The 26930-nt window shown below is 41.2% G+C and overlaps 1 protein-coding gene across 3 annotated transcripts in view; it reads left to right on the forward strand.

Annotated features, from left to right (window-relative positions):
- Window positions 1–26930, forward strand: part of GRM3 (glutamate metabotropic receptor 3) — a 102410-nt gene that overhangs the window by 50910 nt on the left and 24570 nt on the right. For all 3 annotated transcript variants that reach the window (XM_053943914.1, XM_053943915.1, XM_053943916.1), the window contains 2 exons: window positions 6454–7057; window positions 19950–20805. In XM_053943914.1, coding sequence (XP_053799889.1) covers window positions 6560–7057; window positions 19950–20805 — 1354 coding nt within the window. In that variant the 5' untranslated portion in view covers window positions 6454–6559. The remainder of the gene's footprint in view (window positions 1–6453; window positions 7058–19949; window positions 20806–26930) is intronic.

Raw genomic sequence — 26930 nt, forward strand, 5'->3', positions numbered from 1 at the left:
TCACACCACCCAGAAGGAATAATTGCAGTGACATCCACAGGTCACAGAAGCCAGCTGCCCCTTTGTCCCCAGAGGCTTTATAGTCCCATTTTTTCCCTTTTCCATGCCTTTCTGGGATCACAGGTGAAGGCTGAGACTAAAGTCAACTAACACACAATCAATAAGCACACAGCACTTGCCTGTTCATTGCAGTCACTGCTGGTGGGCTTTCAGCTGTCACCAAAGCCTGGAAGAAATAAGCAGATGGACAAAAAGCAGTAGGATTCAGCTGATTCCAAAGAAGACAGAAGGGAAGATGGTGGGACTTTCAAAGGTCTAACCCTGCATTACATCAAGATCATTACACCACAAACTGTCCAGATGGCACAAAGCCCCGGGCTCACGGCTGGGCTTCTCAGTGCACTTGAATGTACTCATTGTCAGAGTAGGGAGGAACTCTAATGATTTAGGAGCCTGCAATGGCCTGGCCCAGAGCTCTGCCTCTGGTGGTCTGCTCAATATAACTCCCTCTCCTGAGACCAAACTCACTCTGGAAGAACTCAGTGCCAAATGCTCTCATGTATTTGAACAAATAACAAAGACTCGTATTTCCACACCAAATTAATGTCTGGCTATCTTCAGGGGCTCCTTGTTCCTCACCAGGCTAAATTAATACCTCTAGTTCTAATCTATAGAGTTATTTAATATCTGAAAACTGAAAGAGTAACACGTCAAAGACATCTGTTTTCCCGCGTGATTAATATTTTAAATACTTTTTTTTCCTGAAACAGGATATCATAGATCTCTGAGGAGAGGGTTGGGCATCTGCTGTATGTTGACAATGTAGAAAACATAAAGCATCAGATGTTGATGCTAACACAGTACAAATAGTTACACAGTGTTCTGAATTTTTCTGCTTGTTCTAAAGCATCAGAATATAAGTTTTTATTTTAAGACTGATGGTTTACTTCTACACTGATGCATTATCTCTTGCTTTATATGTCTTTATACTGAAATTTCCCCTAAATTTTTAGAGTTTTTCAAACTCTTTTACAATATACTAAAAATGGCATGAACTTGTATTGCTTGTATGTATTATATCGCTGGTGGTAATTGCAATAATTAATGCTTTTTGTGTACAGGTTTTCAAGATGAATTTCACAAAAATACCTAATTGGAAAACCATGTTTGTCCTTTTTTCACAAGACAAGAAAAAAAAATCTGAGATGTAACAGCCAACAACTGAAATTTAAAGCACTTTGATTAATTTTCAGCAAATTTATATGTCAGGACCTGATTAACATTTCATGAAGGAAATTCTCCATTTCCATAGAAGAAATTTACTTGTTTCGCCACCTCACCACGTGTTCCACAACTTTTTCCTCGTTTGTTTTTTTCTTTGTTTTCTTTTATGTCCTAATTTAAGCTACCAGATTTCAGCCAGTCAGAATCAGGGTGTGAGCAATTTGTGTGCTTGGCACAGGTTTGTCACTGTAAGCTTTGGGTTACTTTACAAATATTTCTCTTCCAGAGGTGATGACATCTCTAATGTTAATTGGCAAGGAGACTCAAGCTTGTATATCACTTTTTTTCTGATTAAATAAGATATTATATTTCAGTGTAGTTCTCATCAGGTATTAAAAGTCAAGTTCTGCCAGGGCACATATAAATGTGATAAATGTGTTGGACGATCTATGCTACTGTGTAAGTTATCCATGATCTCTGAGAGAAAGAAATTCAGCTTCTTGTGTCACTCTTAAAAAACACACTGTAATTTTGAGCTGAAATTTGAATTGCTTTAGAAATTTGCTTCCCTAAGATAAAATTTGTAGGGCACAGCAAGGGCTCAGGGAAAGATAAGTCTCTGATGGGTGACCTTGGAGAAAGATCTATTGATGAAACTATTAGCTTCAATATTTGTAAAATGTCACAAGAGCACAGGTGTGGTGGGAACCTCCTCTGTGACCTTACACTGAGCATGGTTCTCCTCCAAAGAAAGTTTACAAAGGACAGCAGGTGATACTGAGTTGACATATGGCTCCAGGCACCACAATAACACATTATGGTTCTGAATAATGCAGTATAAATCCTCAAGTGCCAAGGGGGAGCCACCCACAATAAAGCTAAACATAATCTTCTCCAGCACCCACGTCAGCTCTTGTTGCATCCTTTGTCAGGAAGCTGCATAAACAGATAAGCCCTGTAAAACACTGTGAAGGGGAACAAATGTGGGGAAATCTAGGATATAGCACATGGTAAGGAGGAGAGGAAACCTCTCCAGAGTTTTAGCCCTGTCATGTAGATTGCCCTATTCATTAGTTAATGGTGTTGAAAAATAGCTAAGCAATCTGAAGTTCATCAGCTCTGTAAGGCTTCCCATTCCATCCTTAATTCTGGAAGACTGGAAAATACATGGCTGCTGGATGCTGGATTGCCAATACCAAGCATTGGTACTGTTATGATGGGAGGCATGGACAAAATTGCCACTGATGTATAAGAAATAATGTTTGATTTGTAAGTCATCTGGCTAAATGAAAAATTCAACTGCAATTCTCTTTGAAGTTTGACACCTACTAGACAAATAGACTGAAAATGCTTAGTCTGATAAGAATTCATCTCTGAACCAGCACCACAGGTGGACCTGCTCCGTGAGCTACAGACAGAAGGCCTGCAGAGGACCAGAGCTGACATGTGAAAACAGCCCTGGAAGACAGATTTAGTTTTAGAGATTATACCAGTGGGATACTGAACACAGAAACCCCAAACCTCTTTCTCATTTTAATTGCTTTCACAGAAACAAGAATGTGCCCATCCTTAGTAAATAAGCACATTTACACCAAGAAATAGTAAATCTGTGCACCCAACTTTTCACACACAGAGAAATAATCCACCAAAGCCGATGATTCAGACCTAGAGGCAAGTGGATTTTCAATGAGAGCAGCACAGCTGCTATTGTACACAAGTGAGTTGCTTTCAGTAAGGGATATGCTGAGTGTCCCCCAAGGGCAGATGTGACTTCCCCCTGTGGGCTTCTTGTGGTGGAAGAAAAAGGGTCTCTGGAGTGCCAAATGAAGGTGTTTCACAAGCTGGATGCTTCTGGCTAAAGTTCAGATAGAGTAATGCTGGCAGAAACCCTCTGATGCAGATACTTTTCTCCTTCAGCTTGTTTACTTTTCATGTTGATATTTGCATTGCTTCTACACCCAGACTCTACTTCTATTTCCACCAGAGATCCAAAGACTATAGGGCAGGAATGCAGTACTAACAGAACACCTACAACAACACAACCCTGCCAGTTGCTGACATTAAAACTTTAAATATAAACAAAAACTGAAAGAATTCCTACATGATCAGCAAGCACTTCTTTTTGAAATATCCCAGAAACATGCTTTTAGTAGAAGACTGTACTGCAAAAGCCAATAGGAGTGGTCAGTATAGTGAAATCACTTCAGGAAGGATATGATCAGTGGTATCTTCACCATGTTTAAGAGGAATATGGGCTGTATCAGCCTGGAATAGGTAGGAAATGTTTGTATATATAGTCCTGAGTTACACAAGTTGCAGAGAAAGCATGTGGGAGGTGCACACCAGAGAGAACAGGAGAGAAACTGAGCTGCAAGCCCATCTCTGTGATCTGCTTTAAAATATTCTCCATCCCACCAAGATGTCTGTCCAGTGTCACCATAGTGACGCTTCTCACTGACCACCCAAATCTGCCTCACAGCTTCCTTCAGGAGTCCCACCCATGAGAAGCCCCGGAGGCATCCATCCCTCAAACCCAAAGGGGAAACCTCCCCTGACAAATCAGCCTTTGCATGAACAGAATGAAGGTCACTCTGAACCTCTCCCCAGCATCCTTGGTGCTCAGCAGGACACTGTAATGCCACTACATGGGCAGCAGTGCTGCCAAGTCTGATGAAGGAGAGAAGCACATTTTATACCCTAAGCTCTGTTTTTGTTTACTGTCTCCCATTTATAAAGAGAGGATTTGAACACATAAAATAGGATGCTTTTCCTGGGAAGCAGGGCTCTGCATCCATGGTGTCACCCTGCAGTCTCAAAGCCCCCATGACAAGATCAGAATTCACAGGAGGGCAAGACAATCAGTGTAGGTGGGTGGCCCCTACCCATGGACACCCCTTACCAAGCACTGTGTCCCCAGATAGAGCAGGATTGTGGGGATGAGTCACCTGTGTGCTCCAACCTAAATGGGCTTCCCACCACCTCCTCCTTTCACATCCCTGGACACCTTCAGACTGGTGCTGTCAATACAAAGTGGCAAAGAAGAATCAGAGAAATGATGATTCCCAATCCTCACCTACTTGGATTGCCCCTTGAGTTCTGCAGGGACTGATCCCTAGCTGTGCCATCACTGATTCCAGTTTCCCTCAGCAGTACCACTGTAACAAGCATAAGTGACAGAAGACAGGAATCCTTTGCATTCTTTGCTGAGGAAATCAGTTGTCCATGTGCAATGTTGAAATAATGTTCAGTGCCTTTGTATCCTTTCTTGCTGATGTATCAGAGACACACACATTCCTGAGACACAGAGGAGACGCAAGGTGAAAGGCGATGCCATTTACAGAAACCAGCACCTATGAAGGAGTCAAGGGAATGAGAGCATCCTCCCTGCTGTGAGGGTAAATCCACTGTAGCTCTAGGTATGTCCCAGGGTAGTTTTAGAAAACCTTATAGAGGGCCCCATTTTAAAGCCTTTTCTTGGGGAAACGGGTCGTGTTGAAGAGCTACTGAAAGCAGATTGGTTTAATATGACCTTATAAAAGACTCACATAAAAGCCTGAAGGAGCAATAGGAAGCAAGGGAGATTTATTGTTAAGGTATCAGAGGAGCACTGGGAAAGATCAAAGTTTGATTCTTGGCTGTGCTGATGACCTTAGTTAAATCACTCAGGAACAAGCTTGGAAGAACTTGTTTAGGAAGTTTTTCAGGTTCAGTGCCTTAGTGGGAACCAGGGGGTTCAGGGCACAGTTGACCTTTACAAATTTTGATAGTGATTGTGAGTGTTGAGCAAATCAAAATCTGAATTTAGAATCTTCTGAGAATCTTAATTCATCTCTCTGTGTCTCTTTTTCTCCCAAGTGTAAAACAAGGAAAACAAATACTTTGCCACTGTTATAAAGCTAAATGTATGAATGTTTGCTGAGATACAATAGCAACAGAAGCCACAGAGGTAAATAAGATGGATGTTGCATTAAAAAAAATCCCAAGTCCTGTTTTTATCCAAATAGTGGATTAGTGATGAAAACAATGGAAGTCAACACAACTGAATTATTAACCACACAGTCATTTATACAACAAAAGTCACCTTTTTGTCTGATAATGATTTCCAGTGGGATAGCACCACCATTTTATATGTCCTATATACACTTAAATAATGTTTGGTAAATTAGAGTACTAAGTCTGATACAGAGAGTACTGCTGAATACAGTCATCATTACTTCTGTTAAAAATTACCAGAAAATCTATTTTCTGGACCTGTTTAATAATCCACAGGTGATAAACCAACTAGTTTACTTAAAGATCATTTAGGGATGAGGGAGCTTTTTTTCCATTGACATTTCTGAATGGAAAAGTCTGCTGAGACAGTCTGCAGCTCAGACTATTCAGAGAGCAGAGGGAGACCTTTAACAGTGCATCTGACCCATTACTGATTTATGAGAGAACAATGTTGGAATAAATATGAACAAAAAACTATCCTTTCACTCAATTTGGTACAGCAATGTTGAAATTGTACTAGGATAAACAACTGCCTTGCAATAAGCATGCTCATTCATTATTCAGTGTTAAATCTTAATTGTTACTGATTTAAATTTCTTTGTGCTAAGTGTTTCTAAATTATAAATAACCCTGCAACTCTAATAGTATATACTCTGTTAAGGAAAAGGTAAGTACAGAAATAAATTATTAAAGTGTTCTGCTTAACTATTGCCACACAATTCATCTCAGGATTGGGAGATCAAGGCAGCCACTTTGATAAATTTGAAGAGATATTGACAAGGAGTCTATGGACAAGTCATGCATCTGTGTTGCATAAACAGACTTTGTGTATGTATATTTATTTACAAAATTGTTACATTGTGATCTTCACTCTGAGGTTTGATTTTTCTCCTTTTCAGGTCATTGGCAAACTGTCCTGACCTTAGTGAGAGTAAAATCATATCATAAGTACACACATCACTGCTGTGCTCTCCCTTTGATCTGAACACTGAACTGTGATTAACATTAAAGAGAAAAAGTCCAGCCGCAAGCATTTTCATGCCCTGAGCAAGTATCAAACACGAGACTCCTTCTTGTCATGTCTCTTATTCTCCTCTTTCATGTCTCTCTTACTTATTTATGTATTTACCTTAATTTGCTTGGAAGAGTTTTGTTTGCCTCAAGGAGGGATGGTTGTGTGATTAAGGCCTCTCACATCCCTTTTGCCTTTTCTAATTCTTTCCATGTCTTCTTTAGAGGTCCAGTGGAAAGACTTGTTGGCTTGTTCTTCACGGGCTTGTGGGACAACGCTTCGTATCTGGCAATGGATCAGAAGGACTGAAGAGTGTTTTTGGTCCCACCTATGTTTCTTAGAGCTGCTAAAACAGGACCAATGAAGATGTTCACCAGACTCCAAGTCCTTGCGCTAGCTTTATTTTCCAAAGGAGTTTTCCTTTCCCTAAGTGACCACAGCTTTGTCAGAAAGGAAATTAAGATAGAAGGAGACCTGGTCTTAGGAGGCTTATTCCCAATCAAGGAAAAAGGCACTGGGATAGAAGAATGTGGGAGAATCAATGAAGACCGAGGCATCCAGCGCTTGGAGGCCATGCTGTTTGCTATTGATGAAATCAACAAAGACAACTACTTGCTGCCAGGAATTAAGCTTGGAGTTCACATCTTGGACACGTGTTCCAGGGATACATATGCCTTAGAACAGTCTTTGGAGTTCGTCAGGGCATCTTTGACTAAAGTGGATGAAACAGAGTACATGTGCCCTGATGGCTCGTATGCCATCCAAGAGAATTTGCCACTGCTCATTGCAGGAGTCATAGGTGGTTCCTACAGCAGCGTCTCCATACAGGTGAGTCACAGCAGCCCCACCAGGTGAGAACTGTTTATCTGCAATTCCAGTGAGAGAACCACTGCTTATGTAAGTTTGCCAGTAAATCAAGTCTTAGCTTGATCACTTTACCTTAGGTGTCAATCTAGCATGTGATTTTTACTTAATTTACATTAGTTTGATTCACTCTTTAAAATACTTACTGTACTTCTAACCTCTGGCAGCTGTCCACTTCTCCTAGTTATGTTGTATCCTGAAGGCATCTGAAGTTTCCAAAAGTCTTAGTATTTATTTTGAACTTTGCATTTCATTACACTTCTACAGCTCTAAGTGCAGATACATGTTCACATCAATCACAAACTATTACCACCTATGTGTTTGAATACACGTGTTCCTGCCATGCTGCATGTTCATAACATTCATCATTTTAACAACAGATATTTAAAATTAAAAAATAAATCCTTGTCTTACTTCTAGTCACTAGTGGGATTCCCCAGGGCTCAGTACTGGGGCCAGAGCTGTTTAATATCTTTGCCAATGACCTGGGTGAGGCAATCTAGTGTACCCTCAGTCAGTTTGCAGATGATACTCAGCTGGGCAGGAGTGCTGATCTGCTGGAGAGTAGGAAGACTCTGCAGACTGAATCAATGGACTGAGGTCAGTGGTACGAGGTTCAATAAGGCCAAGTACAGGTCCTGCACTTGGGTCACGACAACCCCCTGCAGGACAACAGGCTGGGGGAAGAGTGGCTGGAAAGTGTCCCAGCAGAAAAGGACCTGGGGGTGCTGCTTGACAGTGGCTGAACATGAACCAGGTGTGTCCAGGAGGCCAAGAAACCAGCGGAATCCTGGCTTGTATCAACAATGGTGTGTCCAGCAGGACCAGGACAGTGACCTCTGTACTGGGGACTGGTGAGGCCACACCACACATCCTGTGCCCAGTTCTGGGCCTCTCATTGCACCATTGAGGTGCTGGAGTATGTACAGAGAAAGGCAACAGAGACGGTGAAGAGTCTACAGAGAAAGATGGTGAAGAGTCTCCTCCTGAAGGAGCTGAGGGTGTTTAGCCTGGAGAAGAGGAGGCTCAGAGGGGACTTTATAGCTACAAATACCTGAAAGGAAGTTGTAGCCAGATGAGGGGTGGCCTCTTCTCCCAGCAACCTGTGACAGGTTGAGAGAAAATGTCTTCAAACTGCACTTCATGAGGTTCATGTTGGACATCAGGAAGAATTTCTTCACAGAAAGGGTTGTTAAGCAATGGAATGGACTCCCCAGGGAGGGAGGTGGTGGAGTCCCCATCCCTGGATATATTAAAGAAATTACTGGATGTGGCACTCAGTGCCAAGGTCTGGCTGATGTGGTGGTGATCAGTCAAAGGTTGGACTCTGTGATCTTGGCGATATTGTCCAACCTAAATGATTCTGTGATTCTGTGGTCACATTATTTTGGGTCAAATAAAACAAGCCAGTTCACATGACTCGTTATCACAAGTGGGTGGTGTCTTAAGCCCAGACTGACGTAGACTAAGACCCTGCATCTGGTATTTCTTCATGGTCAGCTGCAGGTTTCCAAAGGCATCAAGTCTTGACAGTGCAGGATGTTTTTTCAGACTCAGTGTGGGACGTTTTTCCAGACTGAGCACAAGCCTTAATCACTGCACCAGTGTCAACAGCAGTAAGAGTTCTTGTGTACTGCAGACTACCCCAGCAGTGACAGAAAGCCCACAGAACCTCATTTGCCTGTTTCATAAATAGGGCAAGAGTTCATCCAATGTTCGTTTCAATCAGAATTACTCCAGGGAGCTGTTGCTGCTCTTGTGAAGGCATTAAATCCCATCAGTTGGGAGCATGATCAGATCCCATAGGACACGCAAAAGCACAGAAGAATTTAAAGAAATTACATTTTATTTCCTTTTGTATTCCATGTGTAACTCATCTGTGTATTCATAGGGAATATAAGGGCAAATCCTTATCCATACTGCGGGAGAACAATTTCTGCAGAGCAAAACCTCAGCCATCTCTTGTAGTAGAAGTGGTTTTGTCCCACTGTGGACCAGCTATCAGAGCAGGAATGTATCCTTCACCAGTTATGTGGGTCTGATCACTTGGAACACAAAGAACAAGTAAGTTTCAGGCTGAAAAAGAGACATCTGAAGGGGAAAAATGGTAGTTACAGAACCTTGGGCAGCACAAACTGTTAAGGAAATAATTTTTCATTGTCTCTTCCAATCACACAAAGAGTACATCAAATGAAACTAGTAAATGGTAGGTTGTTGTGAATGCTAAAAGCTGAATGAGTTCCAGAAGTGACTAGAAACAAAAAGAAGAAATTCTGTACTATACCTTCTTTGGTTCAGCAGTTCCCAGAGCTACAACTGTCTGAAGTCTGGCAAAATATTTTGAAGCATCATATGACTGCCCTATCCCACTGGTGGAGGAGTTGAGTTTTTTTGCTGTACCTTTGGTTTGTGGTCAGTGTGTTTCTCAGTTCACCCTAAGTTCAAGTGAGTCCATAGGACATGAAGATCTGAGGTAACCTAAAAGACATATCTATAAGAGTAGTTACAGCAGAAGAGATGGTGCAGGTGTTTCATTCCTTCCCAGAAACCCAGAGGGAATCAGATCACATTTCTAAAGTAGTCTGTGGCCTCTTGCACAGCATCTTTCAGCGTGTCCCTTTGAAGCCAGTCTCTGGTTATCACTGATCTCGGACTAAATCCATAGCTGAGGCAGTAGATTGGAAGCAGCACACATCAAATATACATAATAGAGGGCATTTAGATATTTCATATTCCAAAATCTTAAGTTTGGAGCAGCTGTCCAATGGAAATTGGAAGTCCTAATTAGAGATTTTCCAAATCAATACATGTAAAAAATAGTATTATAGCTGTATGAAAATCTGTAGGTCATCCAATTTTCAAAACCTAAGGAGGATGATGGAACAAAACTTATAGTTAATATTACTCTATGGTCTTCTCTAGACTTGTCAATAGTTTTGCAAACGTAAGGTCTTTCTTAACACAGTTCTTCAGAGAAACAAATAGTTTCACAAATCATTCAACTTGTCATCAAGCATCTTCCATTTTTTCTTATAGAAAAAGGTATTCAGTTGTTTATTTTCTCTTTACATTAATTGTTGGCCTTCCTTCAGTCCCTCTTTTCTGGCTTTCCTCTAGATTTCACACCACCTAAAAAAGATGTAACTAAGCACTAGAAAATATATAATTAAGCCATTCACTCCTGTTGCCCATCCTGTTAAGATAGTCAGTCACAAGTTCTCTTTCAAAAGAAAATCCCTGTCAAGAATAATAGACATTGTAGACTCAAGCCTGAAATTGTAAGGACTTTCAAGCATTGAAGGCAAGCATTTTGGTGCCATACCAATTTCAGTGTCAGCCACCTGTACAGAGTAGCTCCAGTAACAACTGTAATCACACCACTGCTGAAAGTCAAAATATTTCACCAGGGGTGTGTGTGCAAGGCTCAGCACCCCCTTTCCCTGTGTTTTCAAGCAGCATCCAGGGTGCTGGCTGCTTCCAGATGTAGCCCTGGCAAGCATTTTTATTTTGCTGAGAGCTGTAAACACCATAAAGTCCATAGTGCAGTTTCTTAGCCTTAAAATAAAACATGCTGAGTTCTTCAGACAAAAATTATTTCTGGCTTTTTTTTTTTTTTCCCTCCTGTGAATTTGTCTTTATATTTCAATATTTTTTCTTCCCCTCCCTTCGCCCTCCCTCTCCTGCTTTTTTCTGGACAGCTGTCTGCCAAATCACTTCATGATGCTCCTGCTGTCAGATTTGTACTTCTTTCATTACCCTTCCACTAAGGAATAAAAGTTTTTGCTGGTAAATCAGCAATGAACACCTTCCCCACTGAGTCAGTATGTGCGATAGGCACTTTTTGCAGAGACTAAAAACAACAAGAGAATGCAGAATGCTTAATTATTTTCTGGTCAGACTAGGCTATTATCGTTAATGATGATCTGGATAATTAGTTTTTAGATGTTGTGTTTAAATTAGCAGTGAGCCCAATCTGCACAGCACTTGATTCTTCAAAACTCAAGCCAGGATTCTTAGTCAATGGAAAAGCTCATGTTAAAAAAAAATAAAATAAAAAGCTGTTTTCATGAAATTAAATTCTGTCTTGAGTAGAATCTAGCATCAGGAAGTGAAGAATTCAAAATTTGAAGAGTTTTCTTTTGGGCTCATGGATTTTCATCTGAGCCAGGTTATCCACTCTTTCTTAGTTTACAACAGAAATTTCAAACATATTTTCCTTGGAGAGACTGACACAGTAAAAATGATAAGAAAAATAGACAGTATTCTTTTGCAGAAGAGCACCTGCATAGCCAATCCCAATTCCATGTTTAAGATACTTAAGTCAGCTCTTTTCAGGAATATGAATGTGAAAGCAGGAATACCTTTATTCAAGTACTGGATTTGTTCTTCCCTGTTTCTGAAAACTGGATTTTCTTCTGAAAATTAAGACTAGAGTCCATTTCCTTCAGTCAGCTCTTAGAAAAATTAAAACATTCCTTTAGGTGGGCTGGATTTTTAATTTCTATGTATACTATATTCACATGGATGTAAAGATTGTCGACTGGCTGTCACCTCGCTGTCAACCCACAAGACCTCCAGATCACGACCATGAAAGTTATTTCCAATTTAGAGCCTCATCCAGAAAAAAAATGGCAAAACAGAAACCAGTGCCCTGCTGTCTTCTCTTCAGTTCCTCGCTGTGTCTCAACTGTAACAAAACCACTGCAGCAAGTTTAACAGTGCATTACTGCTATCACAAAAGCTAAAGCCACTCCTAAGTGAGTGACCATCTGGCATGAAATTCAAAATATGTACTCATTTACTGGCAATCTTTTCCTGGCTGTCGTTTCTCCTTAGCCACAAAAGTCTGCCAAGGGCTCATGGAGCCTGAAAGCTAATCACCTCCATTTCCTTCCTCCAAGGATAAACCATCTTTCAACCAGAGTCTTAACAATAGCTTCTGACTTCCATCACCACTGAAAATAGTGGAAAATCCTTAAATGAACCAAAAAATAAATGAAACATAGCAATGGGGCTCTGTCCCACTGTGCATGGACCCAACAGGGATGTGGGCAGGACACATGTGCAGGGTGTTGCAGAGGTTTGCCAGGCCACACACGCCATTTGTGCTGTGCACTGACAGCCTCCAGTGATTTTGTGCTTGTGAAAGTAAACCAGATCATTATTAAAAAATCCATTCTGTGAGATGGACCACCTACCACCAGCATTTAAGCTACACATGCACTTGCCAGCTTCCATGTGTCTCCTTTATACTCTCTCCTCTTTTGTCTCAGTTCTTCCCCTCTTTCCACCACCTCTCAGCCGGATCCTTGCTGTTTGTTCCTCTCTTTGTTTCTATTCCACATTCAGAAATTGAACAGCCACTAGGCTGAGATTTTCAAATGCCCTGAGCATTTCTTTCATAGAGATTTCAAAGGAATATGTGTACCTCACTCTGGCTTCTCTGAAAACCCCACAGTAACCAATTATTTTGCAGTCCTTTTTGATTTGGTTTTGAGCTATAATTTTTATTTCTTAAGTGTGTGCATTTTGTCCTTTTGCTAAGGGGATGTTGTAAGACTTTACAGGGATAGATAACCACTGAGATCATAGGTAAGAAGGAAGGAGCTCTACCATACAATGAGAGAATCATAGAATTGTTGAGGTCAGAAAATACCTCTAAGGTCATTGAGTGGGACCTTTACCCTGCACTGCCAAGTCCATCATTAAACTGTGTTCCCAAGTGCCACATCTACATGTTTTGAGAATACTTCCAAAGCTGGTGAATCCATCACATCCCTGGGCAGCCGGTTCCAATGTCTGACCACCAATTCAGTGAAGAAATTTTTCTTAGTATCAAATCTAAACCTCCCCTTGCTCAATTTGAGACCTTTTCCTTTTGTCCTATCACTTGTTACATGGGAGAAGAGACCAACCCCCACCTGACTGCAGTCTCCTTTCAGGGAGTTGTAGAGAGCAATAAACTGTTCCAAGTGGGAAAGGATGTCACTAGAAGAGAAAGTGGCCAAAAATAAGAACTAGCTATGGTCACCTAGACATCACCTATACTTGTTCTACCCCTTCTGACTAGGCCTTACTCTACACTCATTCTACCCCTTCTGACTAGGATTTAGTCATCAGTTAATGAGTGTCAAATTACCATATTTATCACTGATAGCTCTTTTAACTCCAGAAGCAATTCCATGTTCCTTTAGAACCAACAGCCCCAGTTTTAGTACCTTTTCTGACCCTGTGTAAATGGGACATGAGTCACGGGCAGGTTTACGAAGTCTCAAAGAGTTGCACTCTCATGCAAAGCAAGATCTTCTGCACAGGTCTCTTTTCAGGGTGCAAGTTTGGTGTTCAGCTTACTTCACTGCAACAGTAATGCTGTATGGAGGCAGAGTGCATATGTGACAGCTTACTGAGCCATCCCCTACAGGAAAAAAGAAAAAAAGATTTTCAAACAATTCCTTCAAAGCACAACATTTCTCATGTGGTTTACTTTTTATTGCAAGGACAGACACAAATATAAAAAGAAATTCCCAGGTCCTGTGCAGAAATCCTAGCTGTTATTCCGACAGTGTTCCTTATTTCTGATGTTCATATTGCAGATGAAGTTACTTCACAGTTCAAACACTGCTTCTCTCTGTGTGGCAGCTACTGAGTCCACTGCAAACATTTAGCTATATTTTTCCTAGCTTCATTGCCTAAATTTCCAGGAGAAGAGCAAGGCTAAAAATAATGTTTCCTTCACCCTTCTTCCCGCTAACAAAAAATGTCAGACATTTTTATTTGTTTGGTAGTGAATTATCTTTTCCTGAGTTACCTTTTGGAAGCAATTTTATTAAGGAACATTACTTATAAAGTAGAAAACAGGCTTCTTAATACCAAAGAGTGTGAAAGCTGATGGAAACCACTGCTTCAGTCCTGCAATGCACCAAAAGATTACACCGGAGAACAAGCCAGGATGGGATTCCTAAATAACCTCACTGCATCTGGTTGAGTTCCACCTGACCTTTAATGATTTAAAGAACTGGGATATTGGCATTCCCAGCGACCTTCTGGGGTCAGTGCTTGGAGTTCTGCTGAAGCCTAATTGGTGTTTTCTGTTGCAGGTCATGACACAGCCCTTGTGCAGTCACTGCCTTCATTAGTGCTTATTATAATATCCTAGAGATGGCACTCTTCGTTTAAAAATGGGCTAGGGAGAGATGATGTTCCAGGCTGATAAAGGTTTTTCAGTTCTGAAAGCAGTGAGGCCCTTAAGGTCCTAATTTCCCTTTGAAAACAAATTAGCTTGGAGTGAATTTTTTCTTGGGTCCAAGGTGATGTTGCATTTGCATCACTGAACTCTCCTCCTCCCACATACTCCCAAATTATGTGAGTATGCCAGAAGTGTCCAGACTGAGTCACTCTGGGTCACACTGTCCCCAGGTAGGAGACTACTAAATCCCAAGAGAAGAGGGAAAATTATGGTGGAGCCCAGCTTTTCAGTATTGCTCATATTTATTGCCAGTGATACAGTCTGGCAGCTCACAGCCTGCTGGGCTGTGTCTGCAGAACATAGCCAGTACATAGATGGAAATAAATATTTCTGTTTATTCTATTCTCACTGGACCACATCTAGAATATTACCTCTAACTTTGGGTCCCTTGGTAAAAAGAAGATTCAATAAATACAAATATAATCATGAGGAGGAGAGTCTGAAGCACAAACCCTACAAGAAGAAACTGAGGCAACTGCACATGTTTAGCCTGGAGAAGAAAAGGTTTGGGGGGAAACTAATATCAGCTTTTCAGTATATACAGGTTTGTTCTCAGGAACACAAAGTAAATGTCTTTATCAACATAATACAGGACCAGACGATAGAAGAAAATACTTATAAATTGAGAAAGGGGAGATTTTAACCTGAGAAAAAATGTACATTCCAGGAGTTGGGACCAGGGGAGACTGCACAGGCCAGTGGAGACTGTTGGCTAGAGAGGTACCTCATTTAGTCATTACCTTAGGTTTATGCCTGCCACTACCACACACCCACATCCCAGCCCATTCAGAACCAGTGTGTCTTTCCTGCCTTTCTAAAATAGCTCTTTCTACCAAACTTTTGGTATATTTTTATATTTAAGAAACAAGAAAAATTTAAATAGGGAAAAAAAACCTTTACTATATATTGGTATGAATGCTTTAGAGGCAGTTTGACTTCCAGCTGCCCAAATAATAATAAAAAGCCAACAAGGTAGATTACCATAATTTAGGAACTGGATAAAACATACACTAGATGCAGTCCATGTTTTTTTCAAAGCAAGAGCTCAGGCCCTGTGTTATAGCAATGAAATTAGGAAAAACCTTGGGACATGGCTTTGCCATGGTCTTGCTGTGGGAATCTGGACTTGCAACTTATTCCCAGAAATAAAAATACTTTCTCAGGAGACCAGAGGCAGCAAAATAATCTCCATTAGGACAGATTTCAGCTCAGAGAGACAGAAATTTGCCCAGTTTCTCAGTAGAGAAAAAACTCCTTAACCTTAATGTTATTCTGCTCCACAGCCTAATTTATTGTCTGTTCAGAGTAGCTCTTCCCTGTCTCAAAGGAGCTCTGTGAAATTAGATTCATTAAGCCATGTTAAGTGCCATGAGACTCTTGCATGGTTAAATTTCAGAAGGGCAGAGAGCACTGTCACCTTATAAGGGGCCTCCTCTGTCCAGCAAATGTGCAATACACACTTGTGAGTTGTGGTAAAGACACCCTACCTGTTCTAACACTTCTGAGATTTATCTTTCCTTCTTTTCTCCAAAATATTTCCTGTGTTTTCCAGTCCCATACACATTCCAAAAAATCCATGTAATAATCTCAGGGCCATTAAAAAAGGAAAATTTTAACAAAAACATCAGAATAAATCCTACTGCCAGCAAAAATAAAAATCTTATGAAGATTAAGAAAATGTTCAGTGAGATTCAACAAATCATAATATAGATCAAGGCTACTGAGACATAGAGGTGTTACCTATCTGTCCTCGTTTACCAGCAGGATTCTTGAATGGCCACAAACACACCCAGAAACCAGCTTCATGTGTTTGATAGCTGTATCTAATTCATGGCTCCTTGCAGGTGTTTATTAGGAAACCATTTTCAGTATTTTAAACAAGATTGGCAATATCCCACAAGCATTTATCTTGTCCCTGCAGCTCAGAGGAGCAGAAGTGACAGATGCGGAGAGGGAGACTGGTCCCCCCTGGCACTGCCACAACCACTCCATTTGCAGGATTTGCTGGTGCCAGTGTGTCCCTGTGGAGGCATGTGGCTGGCACTGGACTTACTGCCATGCTCATGTTGGGCAACGAATCACCCAGCTGAGTGAGAGCCAGGTTTGCCTGGGGAGTGGGCACTTGACCACAGGATAGTGGCTGCACTGACAAGCCCAGCAGCATGAGAGCAAATAAAGGTTTCCCATCTCTCTGAATGCAGACTCCATCGACATGCTTTATTCACAGCAAGCTGTGCAAAGTGGCTGGTTTGGTTTGCAGATGCAGAACATCCAGACTTATCTTCAAAGGTATCTGCAAAACCCCCCAGTTTTGACAGAAAAAAAAAACTGGCTACTACTGCTGCTTAAGTGCCAACATATGGATTTCAGGCACTAATTGCATGCACCACAGCTTGATTAAATTGTTCCCTGGAGCTTTGCCAGAATAAATTATTTCACTGAGCTAAAGCTGGATCTGCACTGCAATTTTGAAGCTGTTCCACACGTGCCAAGGCAGCATGGAGCTACACTGGAGGTGTGCCTCAGGTGGTTCAATCTCAGTGCACATAACCCAGGTTTACATCCCACTGTCCTCTAGTACCCTGGGCAGACATAGCCTTAGACATTATCTCCTCTGCAGAACCTGCTACCTGATCCTGTTAGTTTCTTAACCAGGATAACATTTTCATGATCAAATGCTCAGATCAGCATGAAAATGGCTAGAAAAAGGGACTGTTCTGAAATCAATTGCATTAGCTAAGCGCCTGAGACTTGAACTTTTTTTAAAAATTAGTCCCTAATATCACAGCGTTAAAATATTCTAGAAAATCCCCTCTTGAGAATTTCAAGAAGAGTGTCTTGATCTGAATTAATAACAGATACAACTTCACTGAACTCCAAGAACAGTAATAATTCTCAGGGAGGATTGGATCACTATCCTTTATGATTAATCAGACTTACGTAAAATTTTTAATTTTTAGTCCATGAAAAATCTACCATCTGGACAGCTTCATAATGAAGAGCTTTACAGCAAACAACTGTAAACACATGAAAACTTTCTTCTCCCAGAGCACAGGAATGAGAATTACAGGTGTTTGCAGGGACCCTGGAAGTATCATGGCCTCCAAGGCTGACGACCCCCATGTAAACTGGGCGAGTAGTTCTATGGATGCTTTTGCTGCTTAGACTAAAAAAAAAAAAAAAAAAAAAAATTAAAAAGGCACAAACAAACATAAAAAAACAAGAAAAAAAGAAAAACTAACTATAAAGCTGCTATATTTGTTAGGATCACCTTTCTGTGAGCTGAAGGCTTGTCCACTCACTGACCAGCATTACCTGAGCTGCTGAAAATGGACTTCTTCTTTAGCCAATTTGAGGGGGGAAATGCAGAAAGGTATGTGTGCATATCTTCATTATGGTTTTGCACAAATTAAATAACTCCTGCTAGAATAAACTGAGACAAGAATAGCAATTCCAGCCCACACAATTCTGCAGGAAATGTTCCAGAATATCTACATGGAGTACATTCTTATTACCAAATTGGATTGCTGTTGAGAGAGGACATGTGAACCAAACCATGTGGATATGTGGGCATGTAATCAAAGTTACAAAGCCACAGGGACTTAACAATGCTCAAAGCATCCATTGTACCTTGGTGACAGAACAAGCCTCTCTGCCCATCCTGTTGCTTTAAAGCTGTTCATTTCCATCACCAGATGCAAATTAAATCCCACACTTCCAGTATAAGGCGGTTTAATGACTGTTACCATCCAGCAGGGAGGTTAAGAACACAGCGGCTGCTTTCTGAGGGACAGTAACTCGTTCAGCTGCAGCACTTCCCAGCCTTGTGCCTGTACCCACTGGCAAAACTGCACTGTCAGCTAAAGCTCAGCATACTCCTTCCAAGCACTGTAGGAAAGGTTTTATTTTGGCTTAAGCTAAAATAAACCAGTACCAATATTTTTTTTGTGAAGGTAAACTTCAACAGCGACAGCTGAGATGCCAGGACACCTGGTCTTTCCTGGTGCTCCAGAAGGACAGGAGGATAAGAACCTCCTGAAGTCCTCCGTTCCATGTGGCCCAGAGGTTGTAGAAAGTCCCTGTACATATGTGTCTCACAGCTGAGTCTGTCCCAGATGAGATTACACCAGTTTACAAGGGCAGACTGAGCTACAGCAGGACACTAGTTCAGTGTCTGCATTACAGAAAAGACAGAATCTAAATCTATAAAATCCTAAGTCATACAAGTTGCTGAAAAGCAATAAAAATTTTCTGTTTGTATTTTGGGCTTTTTTTTTACCAGACTGTCTAATTTGCTACTGATGTCTGAGCCTCCAAAATTTGCCTCTTCTATAACATCTTTTTCAAAGCAGTCCATTGCCTTTGAATTATTCCAGACAATCTGTGGTCAAAGAAACATCTGGGGAAGATTAAAAAAATTAAAGGATTGGGCAATTTTAATAAGCTTCCCTTGGGAATCTCAAGTACACTACTGCAGAAATCTCAAGCACACTGTTGCTTTTCAAATGGTTTTGTCAAGCTGTACTCTCAGATTAGCTTCAAATTTTATTTACTGGACAGAACTTCCAGTCACCAATCTTCTCTTTGTCATTTAAGAAACTCTCATAGAAAAAAAATGCCATAACCTTTCTTCATTTCTTTCCAGATGTGATCAAGAGTTACACTTCTGTGAGAGCAACAGAGTAGATTTGGAAATATTTAAGTATTGGACATAGCCAAATACGAAAAAAAAAAAAGAAGAAAAAGCAGGACTTTGGACCACATAAATCAAACTGAAAGGACAAATAGAGATTATTAAAAATTTTTATTTTTATTAAAAACTGTAGGTCAACATGACATTAGCTCAGTTGGGTAGAGCATGGTGCTTATAATTCCAAGGTCATGGGTTTGGTCCCCATATGGGCCATTCAATTAAAAACTGGATTTGATGATCCTTGAGGGTGTCTTCCAATTAAGACCATTCTATGATTCTGTGGTTCTGTGATTCTGTGACATTGTGAAACACTTGAAGAGTACTAACATGCAACAGATGTGCCATGTCAGCTGGTCTGCAGCCAGAAATCTCAGAAAAAAAGTTAGTTTAAATGAGTAAAAAATAGGAGAACTGGGGACTTAGCCTGAGTGAGATTAGAAAGTTCTGCAAAAGGCCTGTATGTTTGTGATATTTGCACAAAACAGAAATTTATGTCTTCTTAGTGCATTTGGTCATCAAATACAATCAATCTTGGAGAAGATGAATCCCACTAAGAACAGCAAAGGCATGCAAATCCCCAGGCCTTAGTAAGGAACACAGTCTGAAACTGAAATATATTGTCCATTTGTATCTAATTATCTGTTGTTTAAACAGGCTGAGTTTCATGAAAATAAAGGTCCATTACAGTCCCAGCAGGACCCAGGGAATTAACTGGGCATCAGAACAGGTTTTGTGCATATGCCCAGTGCAATGCTTTCCCTGGAGTTTGTTATCAACATCCTCTATCAACACCCTCAATCTGTGATCATCAGAACATCTCTCAATAAAAAACACTGTCAATGCCTTTCCCTAAATATTTCTGTTCCATTTTATAAATAAACCTCTTTAATAATCTGTGCACCCCGCTTTGTCTCCAGGTGGCAAATTTGCTCAGACTCTTCCAGATCCCCCAGATAAGCTACGCCTCCACCAGTGCCAAGCTGAGCGACAAATCCCGCTACGACTATTTCGCACGGACGGTGCCCCCGGACTTCTACCAAGCGAAAGCCATGGCTGAAATCTTGCGGTTTTTCAACTGGACTTACGTGTCAACAGTGGCCTCCGAAGGAGACTACGGGGAGACGGGGATCGAGGCCTTTGAGCAGGAAGCTCGCCTGCGCAACATCTGCATCGCCACCTCCGAGAAAGTGGGACGGTCCAACATCCGGAAGTCTTACGACGGCGTGATCAGGGAGCTGCTCCAGAAGCCCAACGCCAGGGTGGTGGTGCTCTTCATGCGAGGCGACGACTCCCGGGAGCTCATTGCAGCTGCCAACCGCTTCAACGTGTCCTTCACCTGGATTGCCAGCGACGGGTGGGGAGCGCAGGAGAGCATTGTCAAGGGCAACGAGCACATAGCGTCCGGGGCCATAACCTTGGAGCTTGCTTCCCATCCGGTTAAAGAGTTTGACAAGTACTTCCAAAGTCTCAGCCCTTACAACAACAGGCGCAACCCCTGGTTCAAGGACTTCTGGGAGCAAAAATTCCAGTGTAACCTGCAGAACCGGAAACCGCATAGAAAGGCTTGTGAAAAGCACTTCACCATCAACAGTTCCAACTACGAGCAAGAATCCAAGATCATGTTTGTTGTGAATGCTGTGTATGCAATGGCTCACGCCCTGCATAAAATGCAGAGGACTCTCTGCCCAAACACCACCAAACTCTGTGATGCCATGAAGCATCTGGATGGTAGGAAGCTGTACAAAGATTATCTCCTGAAAGTAAACTTTACAGGTAATAACTCCTCTTTTGGTACCTACAGAATATAATTAAGCACTGTAATTAAGGAAATGTTCATCAGTCATGGTAACAGCCAGCCAAATTTCTGGTAGCAACTATTTACACAGTTTAGACCAGGGTGGTACACAGACAAGGTCACTCCTGTCACAAGAAGGCAGAAAGGAGAAGGATGCGGAGCTTGATGAGAGCTCTAAAAAAAACAGGTTGATGCTCCTCCTGCTTCCAGCAGAAGGAAGAGGTGAAGGTGGCAACAGCTGGTCTTGGCAATGTTGCACTCCATCCTCTAAAATTCCACACACCAACACCCATTTAATTCACAGCCAGTTTGGACATGTCTGAAAGGCAATGGTCCTTTCACCATCTGCTACACCAGCCATCTGCCTGATAATCCCATGCCAAGACTTGGCCTTCTCTCCCTCGTTTTGCTACAAATTTACATAACTGCTGGACCGTGGCCAATGTCCTTGCAATAATAAAGTAATAATTCCTGTCATAGGACCAGATGTACATAAACTATTCAAATATATGGGGTAGTGCCATTACCTGTGTTACAAAACTACAGGCTTAATGGCAAAGTATAAAAAAGCTGCATTAAACATGTGCAGGAGATGTGGAGGAGGGTGATCCATATGGGAATGATATGAGCAAACTTCATGGGGACTGGCTGCACAGCACGTGGCATCTCTGTGGTTTTGCCACCACATAAGGCTGAGTTTAGCTTTTTTTATTAATACTATGACATAACAATATTACACCTCAGCAAAGCTAAATGGATCTACAGAGGAAAGAAGTAAAGTGTAGAACATCCTGCCTTTTTGTTTCTTCATGTCTTGAGTTTCTTCTGAAGCATCTATGTTGAATTTGAATTTCTATGTAGTGTGAAACTGATACTCTCAACTGACTGAGTCGATAGTAAGGAACCATCATGCTGTGCTTTGAGTGAGAACTAGCTCCAAGAAGGAGGATAAACATGTGTAGGATTCAGCATGCTCAATCCCAAGAGACCTTCAGTAACTGTACAATGCTAATAACACTGAAAACTGCATAAAACTGTCAAATTGGAGCTTGAACTTTCCCCTCCTTTAGAGGTGTTCTCAGCTTTTGGCTCAGATCACTTCTAGATACTACCAACCACATCCCTGGTGCTTCTCTAACTCCCAGTGGGGTGCATCTGTTGTAGCCAAGTACTCAAGTCAGAATGAAACAAACTTTTTGGGTTTAGACCTCTAGAAATTAAGAATAATCCTTTCTCCTTCCCCCCCTCACAGCACTTACAACACAAAAACTCTTTTCTCGCTTGCCTGCACTTATCCTCAGAGATACTTGAATGTCTTTAAATTGTTGAAATCAATTGGTTTTATGAGGACAGCACTTGACGGGAGCTGATTCCTGGCATGCTGATCAGGAGGGAAGGCAGTGGTGTGCTTCTGTCCCTGCCAGGGAAATACTTCACAACTGTAATGACCTACCTAAATGAATAGGCACTTCAATATTTTAAACTTCAATTATTTTGAAGATTTTTCTGACACTACAGGTATTTTTATGAGTTTAAATGAAAACACTCTTAATAGAGTCCAGCCTTAAGACTAAGCAATCTTTATTCAAATATAGGATTCTTAATTATTTTTCTAACATGTAGATATTTTTAAGCACCCAAGCATTTTCCCAGTCAACATCTAGGTATACAGCCAAAATAACCCCAATTTTCTTTCACCAAAATCTCAGGAAATTTTTTATTATCTAGAGCCAGAAAAAATAGTTTTTATTTTGACTGAAATGTCCTTTTTTTTTTATGAATTGGGAGTTGAAGTTGTTTAATCTGGAAAAAAAATGGAAGCCTATAATTTTTCAGTTTTGAAAACAGAAGGGTCTTTTTTGAACCAAATTAATTATATTAAAAATCAGCATGGGAATCTTTGAAACTCTGAAGAGCTTTATTTTCCATTAATTTTCATTTCCAATTTAAAACATTAAGAAACCTGTCAAGTGCTTTTCCAATGGCTTTGTTCCATATACATTTTTTTACCAGCTTACAACATTATTTGCTCATCTCTTTTCTTTATTATTAGTTCTTCCATTATAATGTGAATCCCTATTTTAATGTAAGTTATTTTTTGAGCAGGTGAGTGATTTTTATGTAGCGAGTTATTAAGCAAATCTTCCATCCCTTCCTCCTTTCAGAAGGGTGTGAAGACTTAATACATATGTGAGATTTTAATACATATAAGTGTTGTCATTGATTTGTACAGGACCAAAAATTATTATTTGCTCTTTCCCGGATGAAGAAAATCTTTGTGTGTGTTGTTAATGCAATACAAGGACTTTGTTATATGGTGCATTTGATCAAAGACAATCTCATATTTCCATCTCCAAACCTGAGAATGTTTTCCCAGCACCCTTTCCCAGAGAAAGGGTGGCATGGAAGTTACCAGTCCAGCAGCTACACTGAAGCCAAGTCAGGCTGTGGATGTTCTCTCTTCTTTAGCCTGGGTAGCGATCCAGACCCACTACAAGGAAACAGACAAGAAACAGAACAGTGATAACTATATTTGCAGATGCACAAAAAGCTATTTAAGCAATGCTTCCTCTGCTAAAAGGCAGGAGTCCACATAGATAAGCCCTGCAAGCATAGAAGTCAAGTAAAGAAATGGTGGAAGAAATCAAGCAAATGGCCCTGAATGTCTCATCCCAGTTTGCTGGAACATGGTGCATTTCACACACACCACTCTGAGTAAACGATCAGGTGCGTTTCTATCACTGGTGTGGGACAAAGCAATTTTAGACATTTACCCTTCACATTCAAATTAGTTTTGATTAGACTTTGATTACAGTTAATGGAGGGGATTAGCACTTACAGAGTGTGCTCCAGCCCATGCAAGATATGATTTGCCCCTATATCTCTTGCTACTGACTACAGATGGAGTATAGAGTGATTAAGGTTTATTTTCACTTGCCATTTAGCTGAAAGCCTGAAGTAAGACTCTCAGGAACAGCAATAATGTGATATGCAAGGAAATACTCAGGGACCAGCTAACAGCAGGGTGGTTGTAGGGGACAGGCAGGATTTGTGCATCCTTGTGCTGCCACTGTTGCTGACATGCTGTGTGACAGGTAATTTCACTAATATCTCTGGGTTCCTACTTATTTCTTTTTCATTAAATTGAAATAACTCCACAGAACTGCGGTGTGGGATGAAGACAGTGTGAAATTTCATTCCTTACTGTCTGTGAGATACACCAAGCACATAATTTTCTTGCAAGTCAATAAGACATATATGACAAATGTAATGGTATTCTGAATCTTTATAATAAAGGAAAAAAAGAGAAACCTGTGCCTAATTCCAGCTTCCAGCACCAGGCTGTGAGAATGCAAAGTCCAGCCTCTAGATAAATGCACTCACTCAATTTCAGTGTTTATTTCGCTTTTCAAAGAGATATAGGCTGGTTCATCTTCTTGATTTTCCCATCCTCTACATTCCCTCCTGAGGGCACAAATGCAGCACTTGATGTTCTAAATCGTGATGGTTTTCTGCTGATAAAGAGATGCCAGTTCAAGAGGCTGTTAACTTCTATTACCAGAACAACAAAGAAGTGCTGAACAAAAGTAAAGGTCTCCATGTCAGAGAGCACAGAGTAAACTCAACTTCTCACCATACCCTTCACCATTGCCTGGTGAAGAGCAGCATACAGAGGGGCTCCTGGGAGGGCTATGAATCCAAGTATGAACCCACACATCCAGAAGCCTTCCTCCCTCACAAGGGTGGAGGGGACAGTGCAGCAGACAGCTTTGCTGACTTATTTAGCTCGTTTAAGCCACCAGCACGACACAGGAAAGCAGTGTTGTCATTGGCCACAGCACTACTGCAAGCTTCACATTTGACAAGTGCCAGGACAGTGTGAGAGGGGTGTCCATCATTTGGGATAAAAGAATGGCAGGGTCACGCACAGCTGTGCCCTACATGTTGCTGCCTGGTGTAGCTGCTCCTCCAGGACATTGGATTGGAAGGGAAGGGTGAGGAAGGGTAGCCATGATAATGAAAGACCAGCAGTGGCTCCAGGGCTGCTTATCTGTTGTGCAGAATAACAGCCTTGTCAACCAGAAGTGTGGGGCTGGGTTCTAGCTTTTCCCACACCAGTTAGCAGGGCTGATGGTGTAACAGGACTAACCCTGTCCTCAGTCTAGTGTGGGAGCATATGGGCAGAAGGGAGTTGGATTTTGGGATGTATTCATGTCCACATATCTTATGCAGTTGTCAGAACCTGCACAGCTAATGGTTGGAGTAGTTTAGCTAAAGTAGTAGACTTGGAAAAAAGATCATTAAAAAATTTAGGCAATGCATATTTAAAGTACTCAGTGTCTTTTCCTATCCCTTTCTCCCTCCTGAGTTAACAGAGTCACTGTCATGGACCTTTCTGTCTTGTGTTCAGAAATCCATCTCTTCTACAGCAAAGCCTGTATCACCAAAAATAGCTTATCCTGGGGAAGTCCTCTCCCCTGGCTAACCAGAATGACTACTCCAAATGAGAAAAGGCTTGTAAGTCAGGTCTGATTTGTCCTCTTTCCTCCACTGGACTTTATGACAAAACTGCTGGTCTTACCACATTTCCATGTGGTTCATTTTATTCCTTCTCTTCCTTCTCACTCTGCCCCAGTCAACACTGAAATGATATGAAGCAGAAGCACAAATTCACCTTTTCATTTATTCTTGAACACTGGTGACTTCTGCTGTGGGAACACAATTTCACAGACCATTTCCATCCTATCTGTTCCATCCAAGAAAGAAAGAGCTTAAGTCATGGTCTGCAACAAGCAGATGTCACCTTACTTCTGAGCACAGCAGCATTGCATAGTCCCTGTTCTGGGATTTACCCATAAATATTTCCTGTCAAAAGTGCACTTCAAAAGTCAATGCTCAGCCAAGCTGCATGGAGCACAGACCAAAGGAATCCTGCATTTGCTATCACAAGCAGATTACAGCTGCAGAAACGTCAAAGGCTGGCTATGAGTTCACAGCAGGGAATACCTGTGAAGGCTAAAGCCAGAGCTCAAAGCCCAGGCTTTGCAGCAGGTGGCCCTGCTACTCCAACACTTCACCCATGGAGGTCCTTCTTGTCGGGTCAGATCCCCCTTGCCTTCAGCACTCAGTCAGCAGTGAGGTCCTCATGGCCTTCCTTGTGATGCTTATTTGTAGAATAAACCAGAACACGCTTTCAGATGAAGGCAAAGTTCACATGGACAGAAAGCATCCACTGCCTTGTTAATCATAAAAGTTGTAAAAGTGTAATATGTGATGGATTAGTAGCTAATAAAAGCAAGGAAAATTAGTGAATTCCCCAAGATGCTAATTAAAGATACACAAGAAAAAGATGTCTAGGATTTATAGGAAAAAATAACTGCCTTTTCCTGGCACCACAAATGTGTCATAGTGTTTAAAACCTTGCAAGCAGCTAAGGGACAGCCTCTGAAAGCACACTTGAGACTTGCTGTTTTAGAGCAGAAGAACAGTTGAACCTGCACAGTATTTTCCCATATTCTCTCTGTATTGGAGTTACATTGGTGTAAATACACAGAGAGCTGCAGCAAGATTTTGATGGCCTGGTAATCCTGATGGCCTCATCTACTTTCTCCTTCCTCCTCTCTTTAGAGACCTCATGGGATCTGCTGTTCCTTTACTTTGGGTAAATTTACCATCCAAGAGTAAATAAGCCAATCTCTATTTAGTCCTCCTGAAGATTTTAGTATGTGTATATATTAATATATTTATATACTTATATATATATGCATTTATATATATTTTAATTGTGCATGCTATAGATTCATAATATAAAATAATGAAGTATAAAATAATGAAATTAAAGAATGAAGCAGGTTGGGTGGTCTCTAGGCTAACTACCTGCTGAAAGGTAAGGCAGCTGTGCAATCAGACGAACTTGCTCAGGTCTTTACAGATATAAACTAGTTGAAAATAAAATACTATAGAACCTCTTCAACACCTAGTTCAGGTTTAAGGTATCATGATGGCAAGCAACTGGTCTGCACACTGGATGTGTTGTGTGTCACTCACTGCACTCTGTGAACTGGATACCTGGGCTGGCAGAGGGGCACAGGTATCATCATCT

Source organism: Vidua chalybeata, chromosome 5, assembly GCF_026979565.1.
Source record: "Vidua chalybeata isolate OUT-0048 chromosome 5, bVidCha1 merged haplotype, whole genome shotgun sequence".
NCBI classification, from domain to species: domain Eukaryota; kingdom Metazoa; phylum Chordata; class Aves; order Passeriformes; family Viduidae; genus Vidua; species Vidua chalybeata.